A 24,014-nucleotide genomic window follows, 5' to 3' on the forward strand; every position below is an offset into this window, starting at 1 on the left:
AGGCTGAACCCAAGAATTGTTCAGGACTGTATTGTGGCCCAGAGTTTGCACTTTTATCCCAGGTTACTTTGTTTCAGACCTTTTGGGAAAGTTTACCTCCTAAAAAGTACCTGGACTTGAGCCATACCCCGTCATTTTTCACCGTGTAACATTTGGTGCCATCTATGCTATAACTTGCTTGTTGAACAAAGCCATTTTATTTCTGTATTGTAAAAATTGGCCAGAAAATGTACGTTGTGGGTTATTTACTGTGTCACTCTGTGTTTGAGTTCCTAATCCTATTCACCTCCTGAAGTATGCATTGACCACTTGGTACTTCTACTCTGAGAGTTGTGTTGAAAAGGAGTCTTACTTGAATTATGTTATCAGTTGGTACAGATCTGCCTTTCTGCAGATTATTCATTGACTATGGGCTCAATGTGGTTTGCATTTCTTCTTTAACATTGATGGATGTGTACATTGTATTTTACATTAAAAATGACCTTGTAGTGTTTATCTTTGTTTGTATTAGCAGTTTTAAATGAATGCTTCATTTTGCTTTTATTTCATGTATTTCTAACTTGAAATGACAGAAATGGACATGAAGTCTCGAAAGAGATTATTCAAGAAAGTGCGAGGAAAGGAGGTTTGCATGACTGTGGCTTACAGCCGAGGGCTTCCTGTCCTTCCACCGCGGATGCAGCAAAATATACCCTCAGGGCGCACTTCTCCAATTCAGTGTTCACCCAATGGAGGAAACATGTCAAATTACGAAAACTACCGTCCCCAGTATCCTCTCCACAGACATGGAAGAGGATATGGAGTGTCCAGGTAGGTGTGTGTGGATCAAAAACTGAAATGTAGCTTGCTTGTATTTTTTCCTTTGCTTGTTTGTTTTAAACTATTATTTTTTATAAGTTCGAAGTAAAATATCTCCCTTCCCCCTCAGTTACTACCTGCTCACCCTCCAGCTTATGGCCCCCCCCACCCCAACCTCAAATTCATACATTCTCACTATGTCAGCAAGTGTTTTCAGAAGTAATGGCTGTAAAAACTATTTCCACAAATCTCTGAGGATGCAGAAGTATTTGATTCCTCCTTCATGTAGGAGGCCTTCCAGTTGTCTGGAGGCCCAAAAAGATCAGAGCACTGTACTTGTCTCCCAAAGATTAGAGTACTCAATGCCTCAAGTGAAGTCCGCTTGCAAATCAAAGTTTGCACTTAGAATTTCACCGTCAACTTAAAGGACCGAGCTACAAGACAACTGGCATCCCAGGGGATTGTGCTCAAAAGGAGTCTACTCCTCACCAAGGAAGGGTCCCAAAGACTGCACCAACACTTCCTTGAGGAACCAACTCAGAGCTTGGCCTCCCATGATTCCTCCCATATTGGCCAGTTCTTCATTGAAATCAGACCTCCAGAAGATCCTTAGTGCCAAGAGTCATCAACGCCAAACCAAACATTGTAGCTCTCAAAGTCCTCAACACCCAGTGGGACCTCTATCTCCAAATGGATATAGCATCAGGAGGCCATTCATTTCACACAGCCTGATGTACGCCAGCATTGATGCACATTGAGCCCTACACAGACACATTTTATCATAGTTTCCACACCTCGTTCAGGCACTCTCAAAGAAATGTAGACCCTAATTGTACCATACCCCTCCGAAAAACTGAAAGTGGCACACAGTTGCTGCTTCCCGATTGTGTTAACTGGAAAACACTATCCATTCACGGTGCTGCAGTTGGATGTCATCCCCGCCTCCAGGGTGTTTAGCAGTTGTAGCCACACACCTGGGGCAACAGGGCACCCATGTATTCCTTACCTGGTTGACTGCCTGATCAATAGTGCAACTCAGTAGCAGTGTATCACACAAACTCAGGCCACTATGAACCTCCTAAACCAACTTGGATTTTCCATCAACACCACCAAGTCAGACCTTCATTCCCTTCAGACCCTATCTAGGAGCAGTCCTCTACTCCAAGGTTGACCAGGCCTCTCCCAGTCCTGCAAGAGTGCAGTCCTTCCAAGCATTGCTCCCTCTTTTGCAGCCGGATCGACGGGTCCCAGTCTGGAAAGTCAGCCGCCTCCATAGCATGATGGCCGCCTGCATTGCCATTGTTCCCCATGCGCCTTTTGCAGGAATGCTTACTGCGAGGGTCACTGGAAGGATCTGTGTTAATCAGGAGTCACACTTAGCGCTCTCTGTAGAGGTGTAACCCCAACAACCTGTTTCAAGGGCGACCCAGTTCCACAGATCACCTTATAGGGTATGGGACAGATTTACAGGATTTCTGTCCAATGTCAGTGTGAACCCAGTTACCAGGGTCACCATATCAATAATTTGGAGCTATTAGCCGCCCACTTAGCATTGAAGGCCTTCAGTGCCACATTGTGGGCAAGGGATTTCTCATTCGAATGGACAACATGGCCACCATGTATTATCTACAGAAACAAGGCAGCACTTGCTCTCCCCAATTGTTGGCGTTAGCTCAAAACATATGGTGGTGGGCACTCCACAGCAGGGTGGATTACCTTACGGTGGAGGTCAATAACTGCAGGTTCCGGCATCTAGACCACAAGTGGGAACCCCCCCTCCCCACCCCAGTTCGCTTCCTGTACTTCACTGGGTGGGGATCTTCTCATGCCGTAGGCAGACTGAAGGTAGCATGATTATGATTACTATAAATAAGCATAGGCTTAACCTTGTGGAACACCAGTCTTGCAACGTGCCACCTCTCCAACAGTTCCTTCATTCTGCTGACCCCTTCCTAACCCCATATTCCATGTTTTTGTATTGCTCATTGGTTTTCTCGTCAGTCAGTAAGCACTATAAGGTGTGGGAGGTTCCTTTCTGCTTTGGCATAAGCATTTCTAGGCCTTGACAATCAAATTGATTGTTTCAGGTAAGTGATGTTTTTCTTTTAGTATACCCTCTTCCCCGAGAATAGTTGGAAACCATGAGTTTATCTACACTCAGTACACTCCACAAATTAATTTTAACACATTTTATTTAATATTACATTCTGTAGGCCTAAGCTGTACACAAACCATCTGTTGAACACGTGTAGGAAGCTGGCTCTGTATATGGTATACAACTAGGTAGTTGCCTGAGGCCTAACACAGAGGGGTGAAAGGCATTTGTTGTGCACACAATTACCGATAAATGACACACGAGTACCCAACTTACAGTTCTAGTCTTCAGGGTTTAAGATCAGCAGAGGGCAAGGTACAGGTAAGCACAAAGTGTGCACCACCAGCGGCCCGGGGTGGCCAGGTGCTGAGGTCCAATTCGAAGAGGGGCTTATTGTGTTCCAATGGAGACTGGAGGTGCTTACAGGTAAGTAAATCGCTTGCAGGGGCCAAGCTTCGGGGGTTAAAGCAAGCACGGGGGTGGGGGTGGCTGCATGGCAGCACAAAACGTACACCACCAGCGGCACAGGGGCAGGCAGGTGCAGGATGCAAATGTAGCATCAAGCACCCAATGCTTTTCAATTGCTTTCTCTCAACATAACAGGCCATATAGTGTACAGTTACTACAGTCTCCTTGCCTATTGTGCAGATTTAGAAGAACTCTATCCCTGAATGACAATTGCTGCAACTATTGCCAGTGGAACATAACTTTGGATTAGGAGGGAGAGGCCACAACTTACCAGTCCCCCTAGCTCATCGTTCAGAGACTGTCAGGAAGATATCACAGGCCAGAAAACAATGGAGTGTTGTGGTAAAGCTGTTCCAAACTGTGCATAGGATCTTCCTGCAAACAGCATGCCATGGCAGACTAGATTACCCTGGAGAGATTCCTGGACAGGGACCTTTTTGTGTTTCCTCAATACATCCCCAATTGTTCCAAAGTAAAGTGCAAAATGTGTAGGGAAATGTACCATCCCAGACAGTGAAGGGTTTCTTCATTTCAAGGTCTTCAGCTACTTGACAGTGTTAGTCTCCCTTGAATAAACCGGATCTCATTCAAGTAAGATCTCAGCATCTTAAGCGCCAAACAATGGTGTGGTACTCTTTTTAAAATGTAACCCAGTTCTTTTTCTAGGTAGTACTCTGCAGCTGAGACCAACCTCCCCTTTTGTTCCTATGTATTCAAATATTCAAGCTACGACAACCCCACTTCCCGTGTCAGAAGCCTCAGTCAGTAAAGGAGTAAACTCTAGGCAGGAGCCTTTAATACAAGTATCTAGTACAAACATCACTTTAAAAATTAAAATACTTAACACGTACCAGGCCTATTAACGTGCATGGGATGCAACTTTTAAGGCAATAATCTTAATAGCACAACTAAGAACTATGACAGCACTTGTTCACAAGTGTGCATGTAACTTTATGGGAACATGTATGCATCACAAGGAATAGCCCTTGAAAGCAGTATAACGCTCCAACTTAGCTTCCAATGATCTTCCATCCAAGCTGGCAAGCAGCATGCTAACATTCCACATCATCACAGCCTGGGCTGGGCAGAGTGAGGAAGGCAATATATAACATTGATTACAATCTAAGTGAAAACTCTGAAAACGGATACTAGTCCCATATGGCTAAGTAAATCATGAATACAAGGTTAAACAAAGCCACATGATATGCAGCTACCCGTACATCAGCCACATGACCCCTCAAAATTAAATGTCACACACTGTCTGTGGTATACCAGGCAAGGGTAATTACACATTCACCACCAACTGAACATGCAGGACCAGGTGACACGTTTCCCTCCATATTGCATCATCCAGAGAACACTGGCACACATCACTTTTTTGGGAGTTTCGCATGTGTTCGTTCCATGTTTGTCTAAAGAAAGACATGTACTCTAAAGATGTTAAGGCAAACGGTTATAGTACAGCCAGGTAAGGTACACCAACTTCTGGAATATGGCTAAAGTAAGTTTTCTTTATTTTTTATTGTTTTTGGTTTTTTAAGGTCCAATGCATGAGGCCTTCTCTTGGGATCATGGTGTAGTCAGTAGTTACTGCAGAGTACCATTTGTGGGTAATATTGCTTTCTGCTGATGTCCAAGGCCCACAATAGTGTTGCAGACAAATTGAATAACCACATTTTATATTAGTGGAGAAATGCAGTCAAGGCTCACTCCTGAGGTTGGGGGGTGTAAGATTCAGTGTTGAAAACTGGATACTGTGTGGCATAGTAAATAACACTCAATATCCTATCAGCGTCCAGTTGTACTAGAACTTTCATGGCTGAGGTACCCCCTCAGAGAGGTACCCCCTCAGATAACACCCTCAACCTCTTAGCAGTGTCATAGCTTTGTGATGCAGAAACTGGTTTCAGTTTTAGGCTTCAGTGGTTATAGAAAAGGGAGAGGAGACCTTAGTATAATATCTGCATGAAGGTAATGTTGTTCTGAATGGATAAGTGAATCCTGTAGTTTCTCAGCTACCAAATCTGCAATATGGGTGATTCAGGCTATTTGCTTCTGTTGAAAAGGGTGAGTATGACTTTAATAAAAATTTGAAAGGTACATAGTGCTATTTTCAGCCCCCTCTCCCAACTAAGTAACATTGAAGTTAGCAATGCAATACAAATAGCCAATGCATGAAGTACAAAGTTATACAGTTTTAGAATACACACGTGTTCTTTGTTGGCCTATAGTCAACTATGTTTTTATCTTCTTACTTAGGGGTTCTCCACGATACATTAATCGTCACAGCTTTGTTGCTCCAGATGTAACCTTCTACCCCAGTCCAGGAAAGAGATGTTATCAAAGCTATGATAACTATTCCTATAGGTCTCGGTGAGTAAATAAGGTCAAGAATACAGAAAATGTGTAGGTTTTAAAGACAGTCCTGTAGGCAGGCAAAAGTCAAATCAGAAACGTGCATGTTTGGATCCGTCCTTTTGAAGTTGTCTTTTTTTTTTTTCTTTTTTTTTTTTTGTTGGTGTATTTTTTTAAATGGTTTCACTTAATGCAATACAAAACTCGGTGCATCCTGGAAAGATCCGAGCACCATATAAAATACTGTAGAGAATTTGTCATTATTTGTGTCGTGCATTGATATTTTGCGATGGGAATCTGTTACTAGACTTGCGGCTGTTCTTAATTCCTGCGACTTTACTGATTTAATAATAATTTTTTTTTTTAAAGTTCATTTTAAACAAGTGGGTATCTGCCCTGAGTGTGTCAAACCTGATTCACTAACAGAGCCATGAACTCCACAACACCCTACTTATTTATTTGGGCTTCTGGTTATATTTTTTCTGTCATTGAATATGAAGGCACACAGCCCTCTGCTGACTGGAGCAGTTTAGGACCAAAGACATCAAATGTTCGGCCCAAGGTGCTGGAAAGAGAATAACTTAGATCTATGTTTTGGTTTAGATTTATCTACGGATTTTTCATATTCCAAGGATGACTAAAGGCTGGATTGTTTGCAGGGATTCTGCGTAAGCACAGAACTATGCGTAGGATTATGGGACCTTAGTTGATAGGGACTGAGTCATCCCACCATCTTAGTACCCAGGAGCCCAGGTCCGACTGCTATAGTGCCTCACTTGCCCTTCTACTCACTCAGAGAGGAACAGGTGATTAGACACCCCAGAACACAACACTCCTGACTCTCTCAGGAATCATAGTTGCAAGACAATCCCTTTTGCTCACACTCTTGTTCTTGTCCACAATAAGATCTGACAGAGACACGAACATGTTTAAAATATTTATTTTAACTAACATGCTCTAATATGCAGTATACATGCCGCAAAAGCAGAAAAATGCATAACACAAATGGGGTCAGCATAACAAGTAGTCTGTAAATCATAAAAGGAGCTGTCATAATGAGACAGCGTAGCCTAATCTCCCTCCCCTTGTACAGAAGCAAGATGATTCTATAAAACATCTCTGGGTGTTTTCTGCAGACCCCGTGCCTTTGTCTATAGATGGTAGTTATACATCATAAGTGCTGTCATGCTCTTCTCCCTGGAAAGGTCCCTCCCTAAGTGTTCCCTACCTATCAGTGTATTCGAGTAAGACCAAAGTACGTATTCACAAACAGTTACACATGTATGTTTTGTCTAAGTGCTAGGGCCTGAGCAGAACAGAATAACAAGGGAAATTGTTGTTCGACCTTGCCCACAATGTTAAGACTAAATCCCAGGAACCTGCAACACGTGAACACAGCAGTAGGTTCTCGTGTGAAAATACTAAAAGAGGCATTTGCAAAAGAAACCTGGTAGTAACGTGTGCAAAGCAGCGGACAGTCTGCAGCGTGCTTATTCTAACTTAGGGAAGACTACAATGTCCCCATGGGCAACGTGACAGAGGAACATTGTACCTGGTTTGTAACTTTTGGCTATTGTGGCTATTTACACAAAAAATTGGAGTCTGTCATGGGATTGTAATGATAATAAGTGGGTGGAATCAAAGCATGTTAAAAACCTAAAGATTTAAAAGAATCAAAATATTGGGATTGAGTACACAGGAGCTTTGAGACTGATACCTGTACATGATCTTTTCGTAGAAATGGTAAAAGTTGGCTCCTTAAGGCGGCTGGCAAAATTGGGTGATGCAGAAGAGCCCATTGCCATTAAACATTTTCATAGACAAGGAATTCAAAGGTACTTCACCAAAATAACTTGTTTGACAGGCTCTTTGAATTGGAATCTTGGTTAGAACTGACATGGACTTGTATATTCGGTGACGGAATCCTGAAATAACTTTGAAGAGCTATTATGGGATATCAGCTGTTAACACGAAAAGCATTTCCACACCACAAAATTAGATCGATTAGATCAGCACAATGCTAACATCACAAAACAACAGGTCTCTATAGAAGCACCATTTATTAACGTCATCTAGGAGGAATCGGAAAATATGTACAGGATGTTGAGGATGAGTAAAAGGTCGTCCATTGAGGATGGAGCTGACTGACACTCCCTCTGATAATCTTGAGATACTTAAAGAATGAAGACTATAGTATTATTAAGCTAAAAGAGGATGAATGATGCTGGGAATATGGCCCTCTGCATGGCTTGTGGAAGTGCTGCCCTACCTGGAGCTTATTCTGGATCTACCGTCAAAATTCAGATGTCTCCCCTCACTGTCATATGCAGGGTGATTATTAGTGGATGGTGTTCGCCACAACTCCTATGAAAGCTTTCCCTCATAGGATCATGAGTATTCAGGTAATGATTCCAATGTTTCTGACTCCATATTTTATCTCCAGTTCTTGTGACTTTTGGAACTTGTGCATCTTGTTGGTGGCTCATGTCAGATGGCGGATGAGTCCTCCTGTGGTGGTTGAATAGGCAGCGGCAGCAACACCAAGAAAGTCTCTTGTCTCGGGCTCAGATTTTCTGATTGATGCATGGGTAAATCCTGCAGCAGACTTTGGCAATAGGTTTGTGGTACTCTGTATTTTTAACTTTGAAGTGCCCTCACACCACCCTTTTATTGTTCCATGTAATAACCCAATATATACACTGTCCTGCTCCAGCAACCCATTATTGGCAACCCATTCACAGTGGTGGTGAAGGTGTAAACAAACCTTTACTAAAGGCTGCAGTTCTTAACCAGAGAAACTGAGGTAAATTCTAGTCACAGTAGATGATAGCCATTGGAGAAAATACAAATGCTATGCAATGGCAAAGAATTCAGGGCCAGCAAGTGTGAAAGGAATGCCCGACTGAGGACGGACTTCATTTTATTGACAATGAAACATAACTTGGCTTAAATAATTGCTAGTAACTATAATGAAAACATGACGTGTACATGCTTAGAAAACTGTTTTTGGATAAAAAATGTGAACTCTGGATTGTGAGGATAAATGAATTTTTCCTTAAGCTACAGATTAGAGCTGGAGAACTTTATCCTGCAACAAAATGAAAGCACCGGCATGTTGATATTCAAACACACCTTTACTAACTTCTAATCGTCAAGTTACATTGTTTTCTCACATCATCTTGTGCAGCTTTGCAGGTGGGATAGGTTCGACCCAAACCATTGAAAATCATGGGTAGTGTAGCTGGATAAAAACCAAAAACAGGAAAGTAGCTGCCAAGGAATATTCTTTCTGGGTGAAGGAGCCTCCTGACATTCATGGCACAGTCAGAGTAATGGGATTACTGCTAAGTAACATACCAGCCAACTTTAAAATTATTCCCACCGCGTGAGCGAGCCAGTGTGACTTCCATGAGGACATTCCTTGGATTGAGGGTGAAGATTTAGTTCAATCAGAGCCTTGTAGGGATATTGAAGGGGGTCAAAGCTGCTTAGGAGGGCTTGCATGTCGGCATTACCTGAGCAGACACTCTTACTCTTTCCAGGTCTCACAGTAACGCCTGTTCAAGCCTTTTGCTGTGCCCCTGACAACATTAATATTTACTTTATGTAGGAAGCTGGCTCTGTATATACTATACCAAAGTAAGGTATAGTGTGCACAGAGTCAAGTGGATCCCCAAAGGTAGGCAGAGGTAAAAGTACATAATACCTTACTCTCTATTTGTGGTAGTGTGGGTGAGCAGTAAGGCTTTATCAGAGGGTAGTGTTAAGAATTTATTGTACACACTCAGGCAAGAAATGATGTCACACACTCAAAGACTGAACTCAGACCAATTTGGTTGTATTAAAATATTATTTAGGTATTTTATTTCTATATCTAATCCAGGCCTGGTGCAGAAAAGTGAAATAATACTTGTGCAGGTATAATGCAGTTCAATACAATTGGAATGTAGTTGGATGCAATTGGTTTGTATGCAGGTAAGTTCAGTCAAAATTAATTTATGGTTACTTTTAAGATTACTTTGCACGTGACTTTACAGATTACTTTTTAAGTTACTTTTTCTACTCTGTATGATATGCCTAAATATTACACTGGGACATTTCCTAGAGAAGAGGTGTGTAATTCAGTTTTTAGACATTTGCAGTTTTTCAAGGTTTCATACAAACCAACCCACACAAGATTTTTCAAGGAAAAGCAGTCAATGAAATCCTATGGGCGGAAATGAATTTATCGGTTTACAGGTAGTCAAGGCTGCACTCCCAAAGCACCCTCAGCGGCAATAGGGCGGCCGGGTACAGAGTGCGGAGGCCCAATATTATCCATTGGGGGATAGGTGGCCTCTGGTTGGTGGCTGCTCACAAGCAGGCCACAAGGTTGAGGGAAAAAGGCTCTTGGACTTAAGCTCAAGGCAAAGGGGGGTTAGGGGGGGTCAAGTTAGAACCCAAAGTGCACCTACAGCAGCATTGGGGCGGCAGGGTGCGGATTTGACATCGGGTGCCCTGTTGTTTTCAATGGGAGTTGCTGGTTTTGGATTTTGGCTGCAGATTCGGTCCAGGAAGACTTCCGAAAGGAACCAGCAGCTGGGCAGGTAAGTTGGAGGGCTCGGGGACGTGGGTGCACCTCTGGTACTCTTCTCCAGGGTGGCTCAATGTAGGGCTGTCTTTTGAGGTCCGATTTCACCTTACTGGGCTACTCGTAATTGGGGGTAGGGGAGTCTCTGTGTAGAGGCTGCAGGCGACCTCGGGGAGTCTAGGAGGGGTCAACCCATGGTGTACTCAATCAATCAATGCATTTATATAGCGCACTACTCACCCATAGGGTCTCAAGGCGCTGGGGGAGGGGGGTCCGCTACTGCTCGAACAGCCAGGTTTTGAGCTGCTTCCTGAAAGTGAGGTGGTCCTGGGTCAGGCGGAGGTGGGTCGGGAGGGAGTTCCATGTCTTGGCGGCGAGGTAGGAGAAGGACCGTCCCCCTGTGGTGGCTCTTCGGATACGGGGGACGGCGGCGAGGGCGTGGGTGGTCGATCGAAGCTGGCGTTTGGGAGCGTAGAAGTTGAGGCGGCTGTTGAGGTATCCTGGTCCTTGGTTGTGTAGGGCTTTGTGAGCGTGGGTGAGGAGACGGAAGGTGATTCTCTTGTTGACCGGGAGCCAGTGCAGGTCTCTCAGGTGTTCGGAGATGTGGCTGCGACGGGGGATGTCCAGGATGAGTCGTGCTGAGGCGTTCTGGATCCGCTGGAGTCTCTTCTGGAGTTTGGCGGTGGTTCCGGCGTAGAGGGAGTTCCCGTAGTCCAGACGGCTGGTGACGAGGGCCTGGGTGACCGTCTTCCTGGTCTCGGTGGGGATCCACCGGAAGATCTTTCGTAGCATGCGCAGGATGTTGAAGCACGATGAGGAGACGGCGTTGACTTGTCTGGTCATGGAGAGGGAGGAGTCCAGGATGAAGCCTAGGTTGCGTGCGTGGTCTGTTGGTTTGGGTGCGCTGCCTAGGGCGGGGGGCCACCAGGAGTCGTCCCAGGCGGAGGGTGAGGATCCTAGGATGAGGACTTCCGTCTTGTCCGAGTTCAGTTTCAGGCGGCTGTACTTCATCCATTCGGCTACCTCTTTCATCCCTTCGTGGAGGTTGGCTCTGGCGGGGTCGTTGGTGAGGGAGAGGATCAGCTGGGTGTCGTCGGTGTAGGAGACGATGTTGAGGTTGTGCTGGAGTGCGATGTCTGCGAGGGGGCTCATGTAGACGTTGAAGAGGGTTGGACTGAGCGAGGAGCCTTGAACGCCGCAGATGACTTCGGTGGCTTCAGATCTGAACGGGGGAGGCGAACTCTGTGTCCTTCCGGCGAGGAAGGAGACGATCCACTCCAGTGCCTTCTCCTGGATTCCGACGTTGCGGAGGCGCTGCACAAGTGTGCGGTGGCAGACAGTGTCGAAGGCCGCGGAGAGGTCTAGGAGGATGAGGGCTGCTGTTTCTCCGTTGTCAAGCAGGGCTCGGATGTCATCGGTGGCTGCGATCAGGGCGGTCTCGGTGCTGTGGTTGGCCCGGAAGCCAGACTGTGAGAGGTCTAGGGATCCGTTCGTCTCGAGGAAGGCGGCCAGCTGCTTGTTGACGGTCTTCTCGATGACTTTGGCTGGAAACGGGAGCAGCGAGATGGGGCGGTAGTTCTTGAGGTCGGTGGGGTCGGCTGATGGCTTCTTTAGTAGAGCGTTGAGTTCGGCGTGTTTCCAGCTCTCCGGGAAGGTAGCGGTGTCGAAGGAGGTGTTGATGATGTCCCGCAGGTGGGGTGCGATGACTGCATCGGCCTTGTTGAAGACGTGGTGAGGGCACGGGTCGGTCGGAGATCCGGAGTGGATGGAGTTCATTGTGCGAACGGTGTCTTCGGTGCTGATCTGGGTCCAGGTGTGGAGGGTGGTGGTGGGGGGTGCTGGTTCGGTCGTGGCGTGCGTCGGTTGAGTGCTGAAGCTGTTGTGTATGTCCGGGATCTTGTTGTGGAAGTAGGAGGCGAGGGAGTTGCAGAGGTCTTGCGAAGGGGTGATGTCGTTGTTTCCGGCGTTGGGGTTGGAGAGCTCTTTAACGATGTTGAAGAGTTCCTTGCTGTTGTGTGCGTTGTTGTCCAGTCGTTCCTTGAATGTAGTTTTCTTGGTTGCGTGGATGAGTTGGTGGTGTTTTCGGGTGGCGAGCTTGAGGGCCGTCATGTTTTTCGGTGTTGGGTCTGCGCCAGGTTCTCTCGAGGGCTCGGCAGTTCTTCTTGGAGCTCTTGAGTTCTTCGGTGAACCATGGGGCTTTCTTGCTGCCGGGTCTGCTGGGCGGGGTCCTCAGGGGGGCGAGGTCGTCAGCGCAGTCGCTGATCCACTTCGTGAGGTTGGTGGCCGCTTGGCTGGGGTTTGTTGCGCTGGTGGATGGGTTCTTGCTCAGGGAGGTCGCGAGCTGGTCGGCTGTGATCTTGTTCCAGCTTCTGCGTGCAGCCTGTTGGTGGTGGTAGTGGGTCGTGGTCCTTCTGAAGCTGAAGTGGACGCAGCTGTGGTCCGTCCAGTGGAGTCCGGTGGCGTGGCTGAAGGCGATGTCCTTGCTGGATGAGAAGACTGGGTCGAGTGTGTGTCCGGCGTAGTGGGTGGGGGTGGTCACCAGCTGCTTGAGACCGAGGTTAGCGAGGTTGTCCAGCAGGGTGGTGGTGTTACGGTCGTTGATGTTCTCCAGGTGGAAGTTGAGGTCCCCGAGGAGGATGTAGTCAGCGGAGAGGAGGGCGTGCGGGCTGATTAAGTCGGCGATGTCTTCGCTGAATTGTGTGCGTTGTCCCGGGGGTCTGTAGATGAGGGTGCCTCTGAGGGTGGTCTTGGGGTTGATGTGGACCTGGAAGTGAAGGTGTTCGGCGGTTGTCAGGGTGTCGTCGGCGTTGGTCGTGATGCGGATGGTGTTCCTGTGGATGATGACGATGCCTCCTCCGGTCTGGTTGATGCGGTCCCTTCGGATGATCTTGTAGCCGTCTGGGATGGCGATGGCGATGTCGGGCGCTGAGGAGGCGTTCATCCAGGTTTCCGTGAGGAAGGCGACGTCTGGGGATGTGGTGTCGAGCAGGTTCCAGAGCTCGACGGCGTGTCTGTGGACGGAGCGGGTGTTGAGCAGGATGCACTTCAGGTGGCTGCAGTTGTTGCTCGTCTTGGTCTTGGTGGGAGCGGGTGTAGTGCAGGTCCGGATGCAGTTGAACTTGCAGGAGCGGCAGCTGAAGGGTGCGTTTCGGGGTGGCTCGGTAGCATTCCGGGAGTCGGCCGGTGTTGAGTGCGTTGAGGGTGGCGGCGTCGTACGTCTGGCGGGTGGGCTGGGGTCTGCGGGGGCCAGAGGTCCTGGCGCTGGGCGCGGGCCAGGCGCGGACGGGCTTACCTTTGGCGCACCTTCGGCGCTCAGTCGGTGCGCCCGCTGCGCTTGACCGCTGCGCGTTCGCACGGTTGCCATTTATGGCCAAGTGCGAGGGAGGGAGGAGCAGCTGGGAGGCGGGAGCGGGGAGGGCACAGAAAGAAAGGGGGCGTGGCAAGCAACGGAGGCGGGAAGTGGGGAGCGGGGCGGGAGGTTACCGGGGCAGCAGGGGGGAGAAAGTACAGGGGGACAGGCGAAATAATAACACGTAAACAGTACAACAATGGGGCACACAGCAGGAGAATCACGGGGCACAGAAGCCTGAAACGGCAACAGCTGCGATCACGCCGCTCGGCGGCAGGGGGTGTGGTCAGCCGGCGGCAGGCAGGGACGGCGAGGCAGGTGGGGGCGCACGCAGCAGCTGGTGGCCGTGCGGTGCGGGGGTGTCCTAAAGCTAGGTCACTCGGGCTCTGGAGCACTGGGGGACCTTGCTGGGTCCAGTGGGCCACCCCGATTTGGGCTGTAGGCATCTGGTGCAATGGTGGTTCCAGGTGCCAGGTTTCTTTGTCCTCAGCAGGCTCGAAGTATGTCTTGGGAGTTTCTTTTGAACAGACCTGCTGTTCACAGGAGATCTGGTCTTTGTTGAAGGCAGTCGGTCCTCCCAGGTGTTCTGTGGGTCGCTGGCTGCAGGACAAGGTGACTTGGCGCAGGATCTCTGGATACTGCAGATGGGCCGGTAGGGCTGGGGCCAAGTCGGTTGTTCTCTGCAGTCTCCTCTGCTGGGCGTCTCTTTTGTCCTTCTTCGTAGGTTGCGAGAGTCTGCCTTATTGTTTCAGGGCTGCCCCCTAAATACTGTATTCATGGGGTGTCTTAGTGGTCTCAAAGTCAGTAGCCAATGGGCTACTGACCTTAAGGTGACTACACCCTGGGTGTGCTCAACCCATGTGGGGGAGTGGACACAATCCCTAATCCTGATTGGGGAGTGAATGACATCGGTTTCTTTTGCATCTGCAATATGGCGGGCACTGAAGTGGGCTTCACCTCGCCTCCCCCACCTAAGGGGTGGGGTTGACAGAGATTGGCACACCTTCTGGGCTGCTCGAATTTTTTCAGCCTGTCTTCCTGCTGGAAACAGGAAGGGGGACTACTCCTGATAGCAGGAGAGGCTGGGGGGGGGGGTTGTGTTACAAAGGCGCCAAGGCCTTTGAAGCTCCCCTGCCATAGGTGGCTCTTCCTGACCTGAGGGAGGTGTGAACACCTCCGCCCTGGAAAGGCTTTGTTTCTGGGCTCAGGGGGTGAAGGCTCCCACCCCAGGGGTCCAGAAACATGTCTCGTGATGGCCGGCTGGTGTTTACCAGTCGGGGAACCCACAAAAGGCTGGTCACTTTTCAGGGGGCATCTCTAAGATGCCCTCTGAGTGCATGGTATAATCCCCACACTGATATCAATGTGGGTTTTTGTTATGCTGAGAAGTTTTATACTAAACTTCCCAGAATTCAGTAAAGCCATTATGGTTCTGTGGAGTTCGTAATGACAAACTCCCAGACCATATACTCTTTATGGCTTTACTGTTCTTACAATGTCTAAGAATGGACATAGATTATGAAGGGGTACCGTGCTCATGCAACTGTACCCTCACCGTGATATAGTGCACCCAGCTAGAGGGGTGTCTTGTGCCATGTCGACTTCTTTTTCTCTGCACCAAAACACGCAGCCTGCAAAGTCAGCGTGTGTGTGTGAAGGTACTGGACCTCTATGTGTGGGACAATATGTGCTGCAGCCCTCAGAGGCCTTCCATGGTCAGTGCCCTTGCTACCCATGGTACGTTGTACATGGGACATAAATGTGGCCAGAGAGGTGCCAATTGGGGGTACAAAGGTACAGTTTAGGGAACGAACATAGGCCCTTGGAACCTTATTTGCAGAAACCCAGGGCACATCAACTCAAAGTGCATCCGAGATCTGGACAAAAAGTGGGGGGGTTACTGCAACAGAAACCCAGCTTCTTACACTTTACAATGAGCAGGACCTCCACACATCAGCTGGAATCCTACTCTGTGCAAAGGTTTCCAGCTGACCTTGTGCTCATTCTGTTTTTGGCAATCCACCCGTTGGCTGTATGAAGAGGGCCAATATCATGTGACACATGGTAGCACTGTGTGAGATGGCAGGTCTGAGCTTATTAATCTAGACAATATTGTCGCAAGACGATCCTGGATAATGAGTTGGAGTCGTAGATGTGGACTGCTAAAATAACAAATGTAGATAAACAAAACACAAATATCATGGTCAAAAGATCTATGGTCGAAGTATTGAGTTTCAAGACTTTAAATTAGCAAAATATTGATTTAAGAGCATGGGATACTAGCTATGAAAACCCATATAAAACCTTCTCAAGAGTCTTGAGTATAATAAACTAAGTGTAGGAAGCTGTCTCTGTATATACTATACCACGCAGAGGTATAGTGTGCACAGTCAAGTGAGTCCCCAAAGGTAGGCAGAGGTTAAAGTAGATAATACCTTACTCTCAATTTAGTGGTAGCTGGGCTGAGCAGTTAGGCTTATCAGAGGGTAGTGTGATTGCATTTGCTGTACATACTCATATAAGGCCAATGTCTGTAAAAAAAATATTACTTTATGTTCGAGGCATGTGGGCTGCTGAATTCATATCTGTGCATAGATCGCCGCCTAGTGTTGGGTCCGGATGTTTGCACGTTGTTGTCCTGGAAGAGTCTTCGAAGTATCCTTGGATAGGTGACTCCTCCCATGGACTACAGTGCGCATGGGCATCCTCTCCATCCTCAGATTGTTTTTTTCCGCCATTGGGTTCGGATGTGCTATCTTAGCTCAAGTTAGGAAAAACTTTTGTCGAGGCCACAAGGCCTTTAGTTCGCGTCGGTACTGTTTATCGATCGGGTTTCGATACTTTTTGTTAGTTTACTAACTTTCAGCACCGACTTTGTTCGCATTTGCCTGTCCATCGACTCTACTTCGACGATGGAATCCAGGACGCCATTCAAAAGGTGTCCGGTATGCAATGCGAAGTACCCACACATCGACGTCCATCCGGTGTGCAACAAATGCCTTTCGCCGGACCACGACGAATCGACATGTATGGCCTGTGCCCGGTTCCGTTCAAAGAAGACTCTGCGGAATCGTCGAGCGGCGAGGCTCGAAGCGCAGCACGCGGCACCGGCCCCAGCTGACATCTTCGACGAGGCTGACGACGTCGAAGAAGTAGAAGTCTTACCCTCCAGTCCCGTTTCCGAACACGAACACGAACCCGGATCGGACGAGGCCGACGAGTCACTCTTCCACAGAGGTGAAGACGACACCGAGGTAGGAGACGACGAGGAGGCCTTAGGAGCCGAAGAGAGTAGCTCCGATGATGAACAAGGCCTACCTGTTCAGACCGAAATTTCACCAGCGCCACAGACTATGGCTCCGGTCGAGGGATCGCCTTCGGGCCTTACCCGAGACCTATCACGCAGTCCTTCGGCCCCGCCCTCGGGCCCGGCCTCGGACGTTCAGCGGCAGCCATTACCGCTTAAGCCAGCTGGTTTCCCTTCCACGAAACCGAAACCGAAAGCTGCTCAGGTTCCTACGAAACCGAAACTGAAAGTGGCGCTAGTCGGATCGAGGCCTTCAACACCTTCGACGCCAGCGCACCGGGTCGGCACCGACCGCACCAAGAGAGACTTCGGTGCCGAACTCGAGACGGGCGACATGGGAGTCGACAAACGGAAGAAGGTCATCGGCGCCGACAAACCTGCCCGGTTACCGGCGTCGACGCCACCGACACCGAGGGCCGTCCCGCCTGCTACGCCTCGCAGCACTCCCTCGACGACACCAAAACCTCACGTGTCGAAGACGTCGACGGTGATCTCCGCACCTCGACTCGATGCGCCACGGGCGCAGAAGATATCTGCAGCCGCCTCGACGACCCTGGCGGGGGCCACGACCTCTAAGGCGCCCCGAGTACGGCCTGGCGCGATGCCAGGCTGCAGATCCAAGGACGCCCTCCAGGACCCGTCGGGTTCCGGTTCGGCTCCGGCGGTTTCGTCGGTGCCGACCAGCATTACCTTCGGCTTGCCTCCACCCACAATCCCGAAGGCGTTTCAACTCAGGACACAGGTCACCAAAACTGCGGTTACACCTGTCGAGCCGTCTCCGTCACACGTCATCGACGCCGACACTGGCAGGATGATTCTCCACGGCCGAAGGATAACTTCGGAACCGCCATTGGAGCCTTTCAGGATCCCGCTAAAGAGGAAGCTGCCTGTGGACTCAGAACCTCTCCTGTATGAACCCTTCTATTCACCCTACCAGGATCCACACCGGGCCTCCCCCACACGCTCCGACACGGATGCGTTGGGGGACTACTTGGATGAACAAGTCCCCTACCATGTGGACACGGACCCTGATGACCAGCAGGACCCTGACCAAACTTGGGGCGACCCTGCAGACCCCAGTGCACCTCTTGATGCACAGGACACACAACTATATGGGCCAAAAACATCACCCACAGAGGATACTGCGGCGTTCAACGCTCTGATTGAACGTGCGGCAAACAACCATGATGTACAGCTTCACTCTGATATCATCGAAGATGACTTTCTAATGGACACCTTTGCATCCTCAGAAAGACATGTAAAGACTCTGCCAATGTTGAAGGGGGTCCTCAAGCCAGCCACTGACATTTTCAAGGAACCCACCAGGGCACGAGTGATAAACCCCAGGATCGATAAAAAATACAGATCAGCACCTGGGGATCCTACTTACATCAGAGGCCAATTACCACTCGACTCCATCGTTGTGGCGAATGCCCGCAAGAGGGCACACTCGCAGACAACGGGTGACGCTCCTCCCCCGGACAAAGAGTCCAAGGTGCTAGAGACCTCCGGCAAGCGAGTTGCCGCACAAGCTGCAAACATATGGCGCATAGCTAACACTCAAGCGCTCCTCGCTCGCTACGATAGAGCGCACTATGACACACTGGAGCAACTTCTTCAGCACCTCCCTGACCCCTACAAAGAAGGTGCAGAAATCCTTATCAGAGAGGGACAGCTACTCACAAATGCTGCCATTAAATGTGCACTAGACGCTGCAGACACGGCTGCCAGGGCCATCAACACTAGCGTCATCCTACGACGTCACGCCTGGCTACGTATCTCAGGATTCAAGCCTGAGGTACAAAACAATATACTTAATCAGCCCGTCAACCCCGACTTTTTGTTCGGACCTGAGGTTGACACCACCCTCGAGAAGATAAAAAAGGACACGGACACTGCAAAGTCCATGGGCGCCCTACAAACTCAGTCCTTTCGGAGCGGCTCCTTTCGTCGCCCCGGAAACAAGGGGGCAGGTAGAGGACAGGGGTCACAACAAACATATAACAAGGGTAATACGCAGACCACCTACGATAAGAACACCCGAGGTGGCTATCGTGGCTCCAGTACCAAGGGCAGAGGACGTGGCTACGGCAACACCAGGTCCTCCCCCAAGAACAAGCAGTGACGCCCTCTCCCTTCCTCCCGACCACATAACACCTGTCGGGGGAAGGCTACAACGGTTCCTGTCCACGTGGAACTCCATCACCACGGACAGGTGGGTCAAAGATATTATAAAACACGGTTACTGTCTGGAGTTAACTTCCACTCCACCCACAATACCACCAAGAAACCGTCCTATGTCCTCAGAGCACTTAACGCTCTTACAGCAAGAGGTAGAAAGTATGCTTCTAAAAGGCGCTATCGAGCTCGTACCCATCCACGAGCAGGGCACGGGGGTTTACTCCCTCTACTTCTTAATTCCAAAAAAGGACGGGTCGCTCAGGCCTATATTAGACCTGAGACCCCTGAACCAGTACATTCTTTCAGAGCACTTTCACATGCTCACTCTACAGCAAGTCCTTCCGCTTCTCAAGCAGGGAGACTTCCTAGCATCACTGGACCTCAAGGATGCGTACTTCCACATACCCATCCACCCCTCACACAAAAAATACCTCAGGTTTACTGTTCAGGGGCAGCACTATCAGTTCAAAGTCCTTCCCTTCGGCGTGACAACAGCGCCCAGGGTTTTCACGAAGTGCCTAGCTACGGTGGCAGCACACTTACGGAGGCAGCATATACACGTCTACCCCTACCTAGACGACTGGCTCGTTCAAGCGAAGTCGGCCCAGCAATGTGCAAGCCATATGTCCCGCACCATTCACCTTCTTCACAGTCTGGGATTCTCACTAAATTACCCAAAGTCCCATCTCCAGCCCGCACACGTACAACAGTACCTGGGCGCGACTATAGACACTCTGGCGGCCTCAGCTCAGCCAAGTTTAGTGAGGATCAACAGCATACAACTGCTGATCTCCAAGTTCAAACACAATCACTCGCTTCCAGCGCGAGTGTTTATGCAGTTGATAGGCATGATGGCCTCCTGCATCTTCATAGTCCCGCACGCGAGATTACATATGCGCCCACTTCAGGAGTGCCTAGCACGTCAGTGGAATCAGGCTCAAGGACAGTTGAAAGACCTAGTGTTGGTGAGCGGTCGGGCATACAACTCTCTGCATTGGTGGAATCCACAAAACCTTTGCAAGGGGCGACCGTTCCAAGAGCCTGTTCCACAAATAGTACTGACAGCGGACGCGTCTCTCCAGGGATGGGGAGCTCATGTACTACACTACACAGTGCAGGGACTATGGACGACACAACAGAAGAAGATGCACATCAACCTTCTGGAACTGATGGCAATCTTCCTGGCCATGAAGGCTTTCAAAGTACATCTGTGCAACAAGGTCGTGTTGATCCGGACGGACAACATGACCGCAATGTACTACATACAGAAACAGGGAGGGACACACTCTCCACAGTTGTCTCATCTGGCTCAGAGCATGTGGAAGTGGGCCATTCAGAGGAACATGTTCCTCATGGCAGAACACCTCCCCGGCAAGGACAACCAGATGGCGGATCTGCTCAGCAGACACAGCCACCAGATGCACGAGTGGGAGTTACACCCATCAGTACTCCAACCGTACTTCCAGCAGTGGGGTCACCCAGAGATAGACCTATTCGCGACAAGCGAAAACGCAAAATGCCAAAGCTTCGCCGCCAGATTCCCACATCCGCAGTCGCAGGGCAATGCGATATGGATGAACTGGTCCGGCAGATTTGCGTACGCTTTTCCCCCAGCACCGTTGATACCGCTGGTGGCTCGCAAACTCCGACAACACTCCCTGACACTCGTCCTAGTTGCTCCCACGTGGGCACGCCAGCCGTGGTACACCACCTTCCTCGAACTTTCCGTGGTACCGCATCAAAGGCTGCGGATCAAACCCGCGCATTTGACGCAGAACCATGGAGAGGTTCAGCACCCAGATCCGCAACAGCTGAACCTGGCGATCTGGCTCCTGAAGTCCTAGAGTTTGGCTATCTCAATCTGCCACCTGACTGCATGGACATCATCAAGGAGGCCAGGAGACCCACTACAAGAGCTTGCTATGCAGCCAAATGGAAAAGGTTCGTCATTTATTGCGGTAATAATGACATTAACCCGCTGGACGCATCCATCCACGACATCATATGTTACCTCTTACACCTATACCGATGCAATCTGGCGTACACCTCTATACGTGTCCATTTGACCGCAATATCAGCCTATCTGCAAACCAGGCAGCACCTCTCTCTATTCAGAGTGCCTGCCATCAAAGCATTCTTGGAAGGACTCAAACGAGTCATTCCACCTAGTCACCCACCGGCTCCAATGTGGAACCTCAACTTGGTCCTCACACGCCTGATGGGTCCACCCTTTGAACCTCTACACTCATGCGAGATTCAATTCCTTACCTGGAAAGTAGCCTTCCTGGTAGCGATCACTTCCCTAAGAAGAGTTAGTGAACTCCAGGCACTAACCGTTCAAGAGCCATTTATTCAGGTTCACGCCAACAGGGTCGTACTACGTACCAACCCCAAATTCATGCCCAAAGTAATATCGCAGTTCCACATGAACCAGACTATTGAACTGCCCGTTTTCTTCCAAAACCCACAAACTGTTGCAGAGCGGGCATTACATACACTAGATGTACGGAGGGCCCTCATGTACTACATCGACAGGACTAAACCCTTCAGGAAGACAAAACAACTATTCGTTGCCTTTGCCCCACACCACAAAGGTAACGCCATCTCCAAAGCAGGGATAGCCAGATGGATAGTTAAGTGTATTCAAATCTGTTATCAAAAGGCAAAACGCACATTAACTATTCCACCACGAGCCCACTCAACACGCAAGTTGGGGGCTTCCATGGCCTTCCTAGGAAATATTCCCCTGCATGATATATGCAGAGCAGCCACATGGTCCACTACACACACATTTACAAAACACTATTGCGTAGATGTGCAGTCAAAACAGCAGGCAGCTGTAGGACAGGCTGTTCTCAAAACACTTTTTCAGACCGCTGCAGCTGGCACGGGTAGCCGCCGCCAATAGAGGGCACTGCTATGTATTCTATGCACAGATATGAATTCAGCAGCCCACATGCCTCGAACTGAATATGCTACTTACCAGTATGCATCTGTTCTTGGCATGTAGGGCTGCTGACATTCATATCGCCCTCCCTCCTCCCCGGCGCCTGTCGCAGCTGCAGCTCTCAGAATTATTGCAAGCATGGTCATCACTTTCTGTATCTACTCCATCACTGCCACAATGGCGAAAAACAATCTGAGGATGGAGAGGATGCCCATGCGCACTGTAGTCCATGGGAGGAGTCACCTATCCAAGGATACTTCGAAGACTCTTCCAGGACAACAACGTGCAAACATCCGGACCCAACACTAGGCGGCGATCTATGCACAGATATGAATGTCAGCAGCCCTACATGCCAAGAACAGATGCATACTGGTAAGTAGCATATTCATTACTTTTATTTCTAGGAACCAAGTTGAACTCCCTAATAGGCAAGTACTTTTCAATTGCAATACTTTCATAATACTGGCAATAGGTTTGTACAGCAACAATCCATACTTTGCATGTGCAAGAAATACTTTTTGGTACAGAAAAGATGCTTTGTTTTCAAGATTACACTTAGTACAGTACACAGTGACCAATGCCATCCTATGGGGAAAACAACAGGTCGGTAACTTGCTTACTTGTAAGTGGTTCTCAAGTTAAATATCTGGGGGTTTGGATCTACACTGGGCCAGGGTCTGACCAAGGTAGGTACTGCACCACCCGCGGCACTGGGGCGGCCAGGTGTAGAGGTCACTCAGCCCAATGTCATCCTTTGGAGGCTGGGGGCACGTTGAAGAGGCACTGGTTACAGGTAAGAAACTGCAATTCATGGACACAGCCCTTGGGAGTTACGATCTGCACAGGAGGCCCACCAAAGAGCACTGAAACAGCACCACCAGCGGCACAGGGGCGGCCGGGTGCAGAATGGAAAGGAGTCGTCAGGAGCCCCATTGAACCCAATGGAGATCCTCGGTCGGGCAAAAGGGCTACAGGCTTGCTTCTGAAGGTTGACTGAAGAATCCTATGACTGTAGGAGTAAGTTGGAGAGGAGGGGGATTACGCGACACCGTTGGTTGGGCACACTAAGGCCGTAGGGTTGTCTTTTGGCATCTGGTTTTCTCACCAGATCCGGTCGGAGGGGTACAGGTGGGCCTTCAGGTTGAGGCTGCAGGCGTTGAGGGGGGAGGTCAGGAGTAGTGCAAGTGTCACAGATCTACCTGGATCTGGAGGCTTTGAGTTGGTCTCTTTGCTAGACAAATCCGGTGTCCACAGGTGACAGGAGTCTTTGTTGAAGACAGCACTGGTCCTCCGGGGTTCTTGAGGCTGCTGGCTGCCGGACACGCCAGTTTCTTAAATTTGGTCGCTGGTGGGGGACACAGGCTGGTAGGGCTGGGGCCAAATCCGTCGTTGTCTTCTCCACTACTGCACGGTTCTCCGGCCCTTCTTCGTAGGTCATCTAATCTGAGGAACAAGGTTTAGGGGAGCTCGTAAATACTAAATTTAAGAGCGTTTCTGAGGTCGCAGACAGTAGCCAATTGTCCCGTAAGGCGATGACACCCTTTAAGTGACCACCTCCCTTTGGGGAGAGGGGCACAACCCTGTTCCTATTGGCCTAATTCGCCAATTCAAGATGAAGAGTTTCTAAGAGTGTGAGAAAGTGCCATCTTTCTTGCATAGTATGCCCTCACTTTTTGCTGAATTGCTGATGTACTTTGACTGAGTGTGCCCTGGGCTCCTGCCAATCAGGTGCCCAGGGCCTGTGTTCCTTCCCTAAAACTGCATTGAAGCCTAAACCCAATTGGCATCTCTGGCCACAGGTCATCCCCTGGTAAATGGCCCCATAGGTACCCAGGGCACTGTGACCAGAGAAGACCCCTAAGGGCTGCAGCACTTATTGTGCCACCCTTAGAGGCCCTGTACCCTGACACAGGCTGAGTGTCTTGGTGCAGAACAAAAGAGTCG

General features: G+C 49.4%; 1 protein-coding gene across 3 annotated transcripts in view; it reads left to right on the plus strand.

Annotated features, from left to right (window-relative positions):
* The window catches only part of LOC146829515 (UDP-N-acetylglucosamine transferase subunit ALG13-like), a 1,246,203-nt gene that overhangs the window by 564,391 nt on the left and 657,798 nt on the right, over positions 1 to 24,014 (plus strand). For all 3 annotated transcript variants that reach the window (XM_085608211.1, XM_085608212.1, XM_085608213.1), the window contains exons 13-14: positions 573 to 810; positions 5,621 to 5,734. In XM_085608211.1, coding sequence (XP_085464337.1) covers positions 573 to 810; positions 5,621 to 5,734 — 352 coding nt within the window. The remainder of the gene's footprint in view (positions 1 to 572; positions 811 to 5,620; positions 5,735 to 24,014) is intronic.

The sequence above is a fragment of the Triturus cristatus genome, chromosome 5_2 (assembly GCF_964204655.1).
Source record: "Triturus cristatus chromosome 5_2, aTriCri1.1, whole genome shotgun sequence".
NCBI classification, from domain to species: domain Eukaryota; kingdom Metazoa; phylum Chordata; class Amphibia; order Caudata; family Salamandridae; genus Triturus; species Triturus cristatus.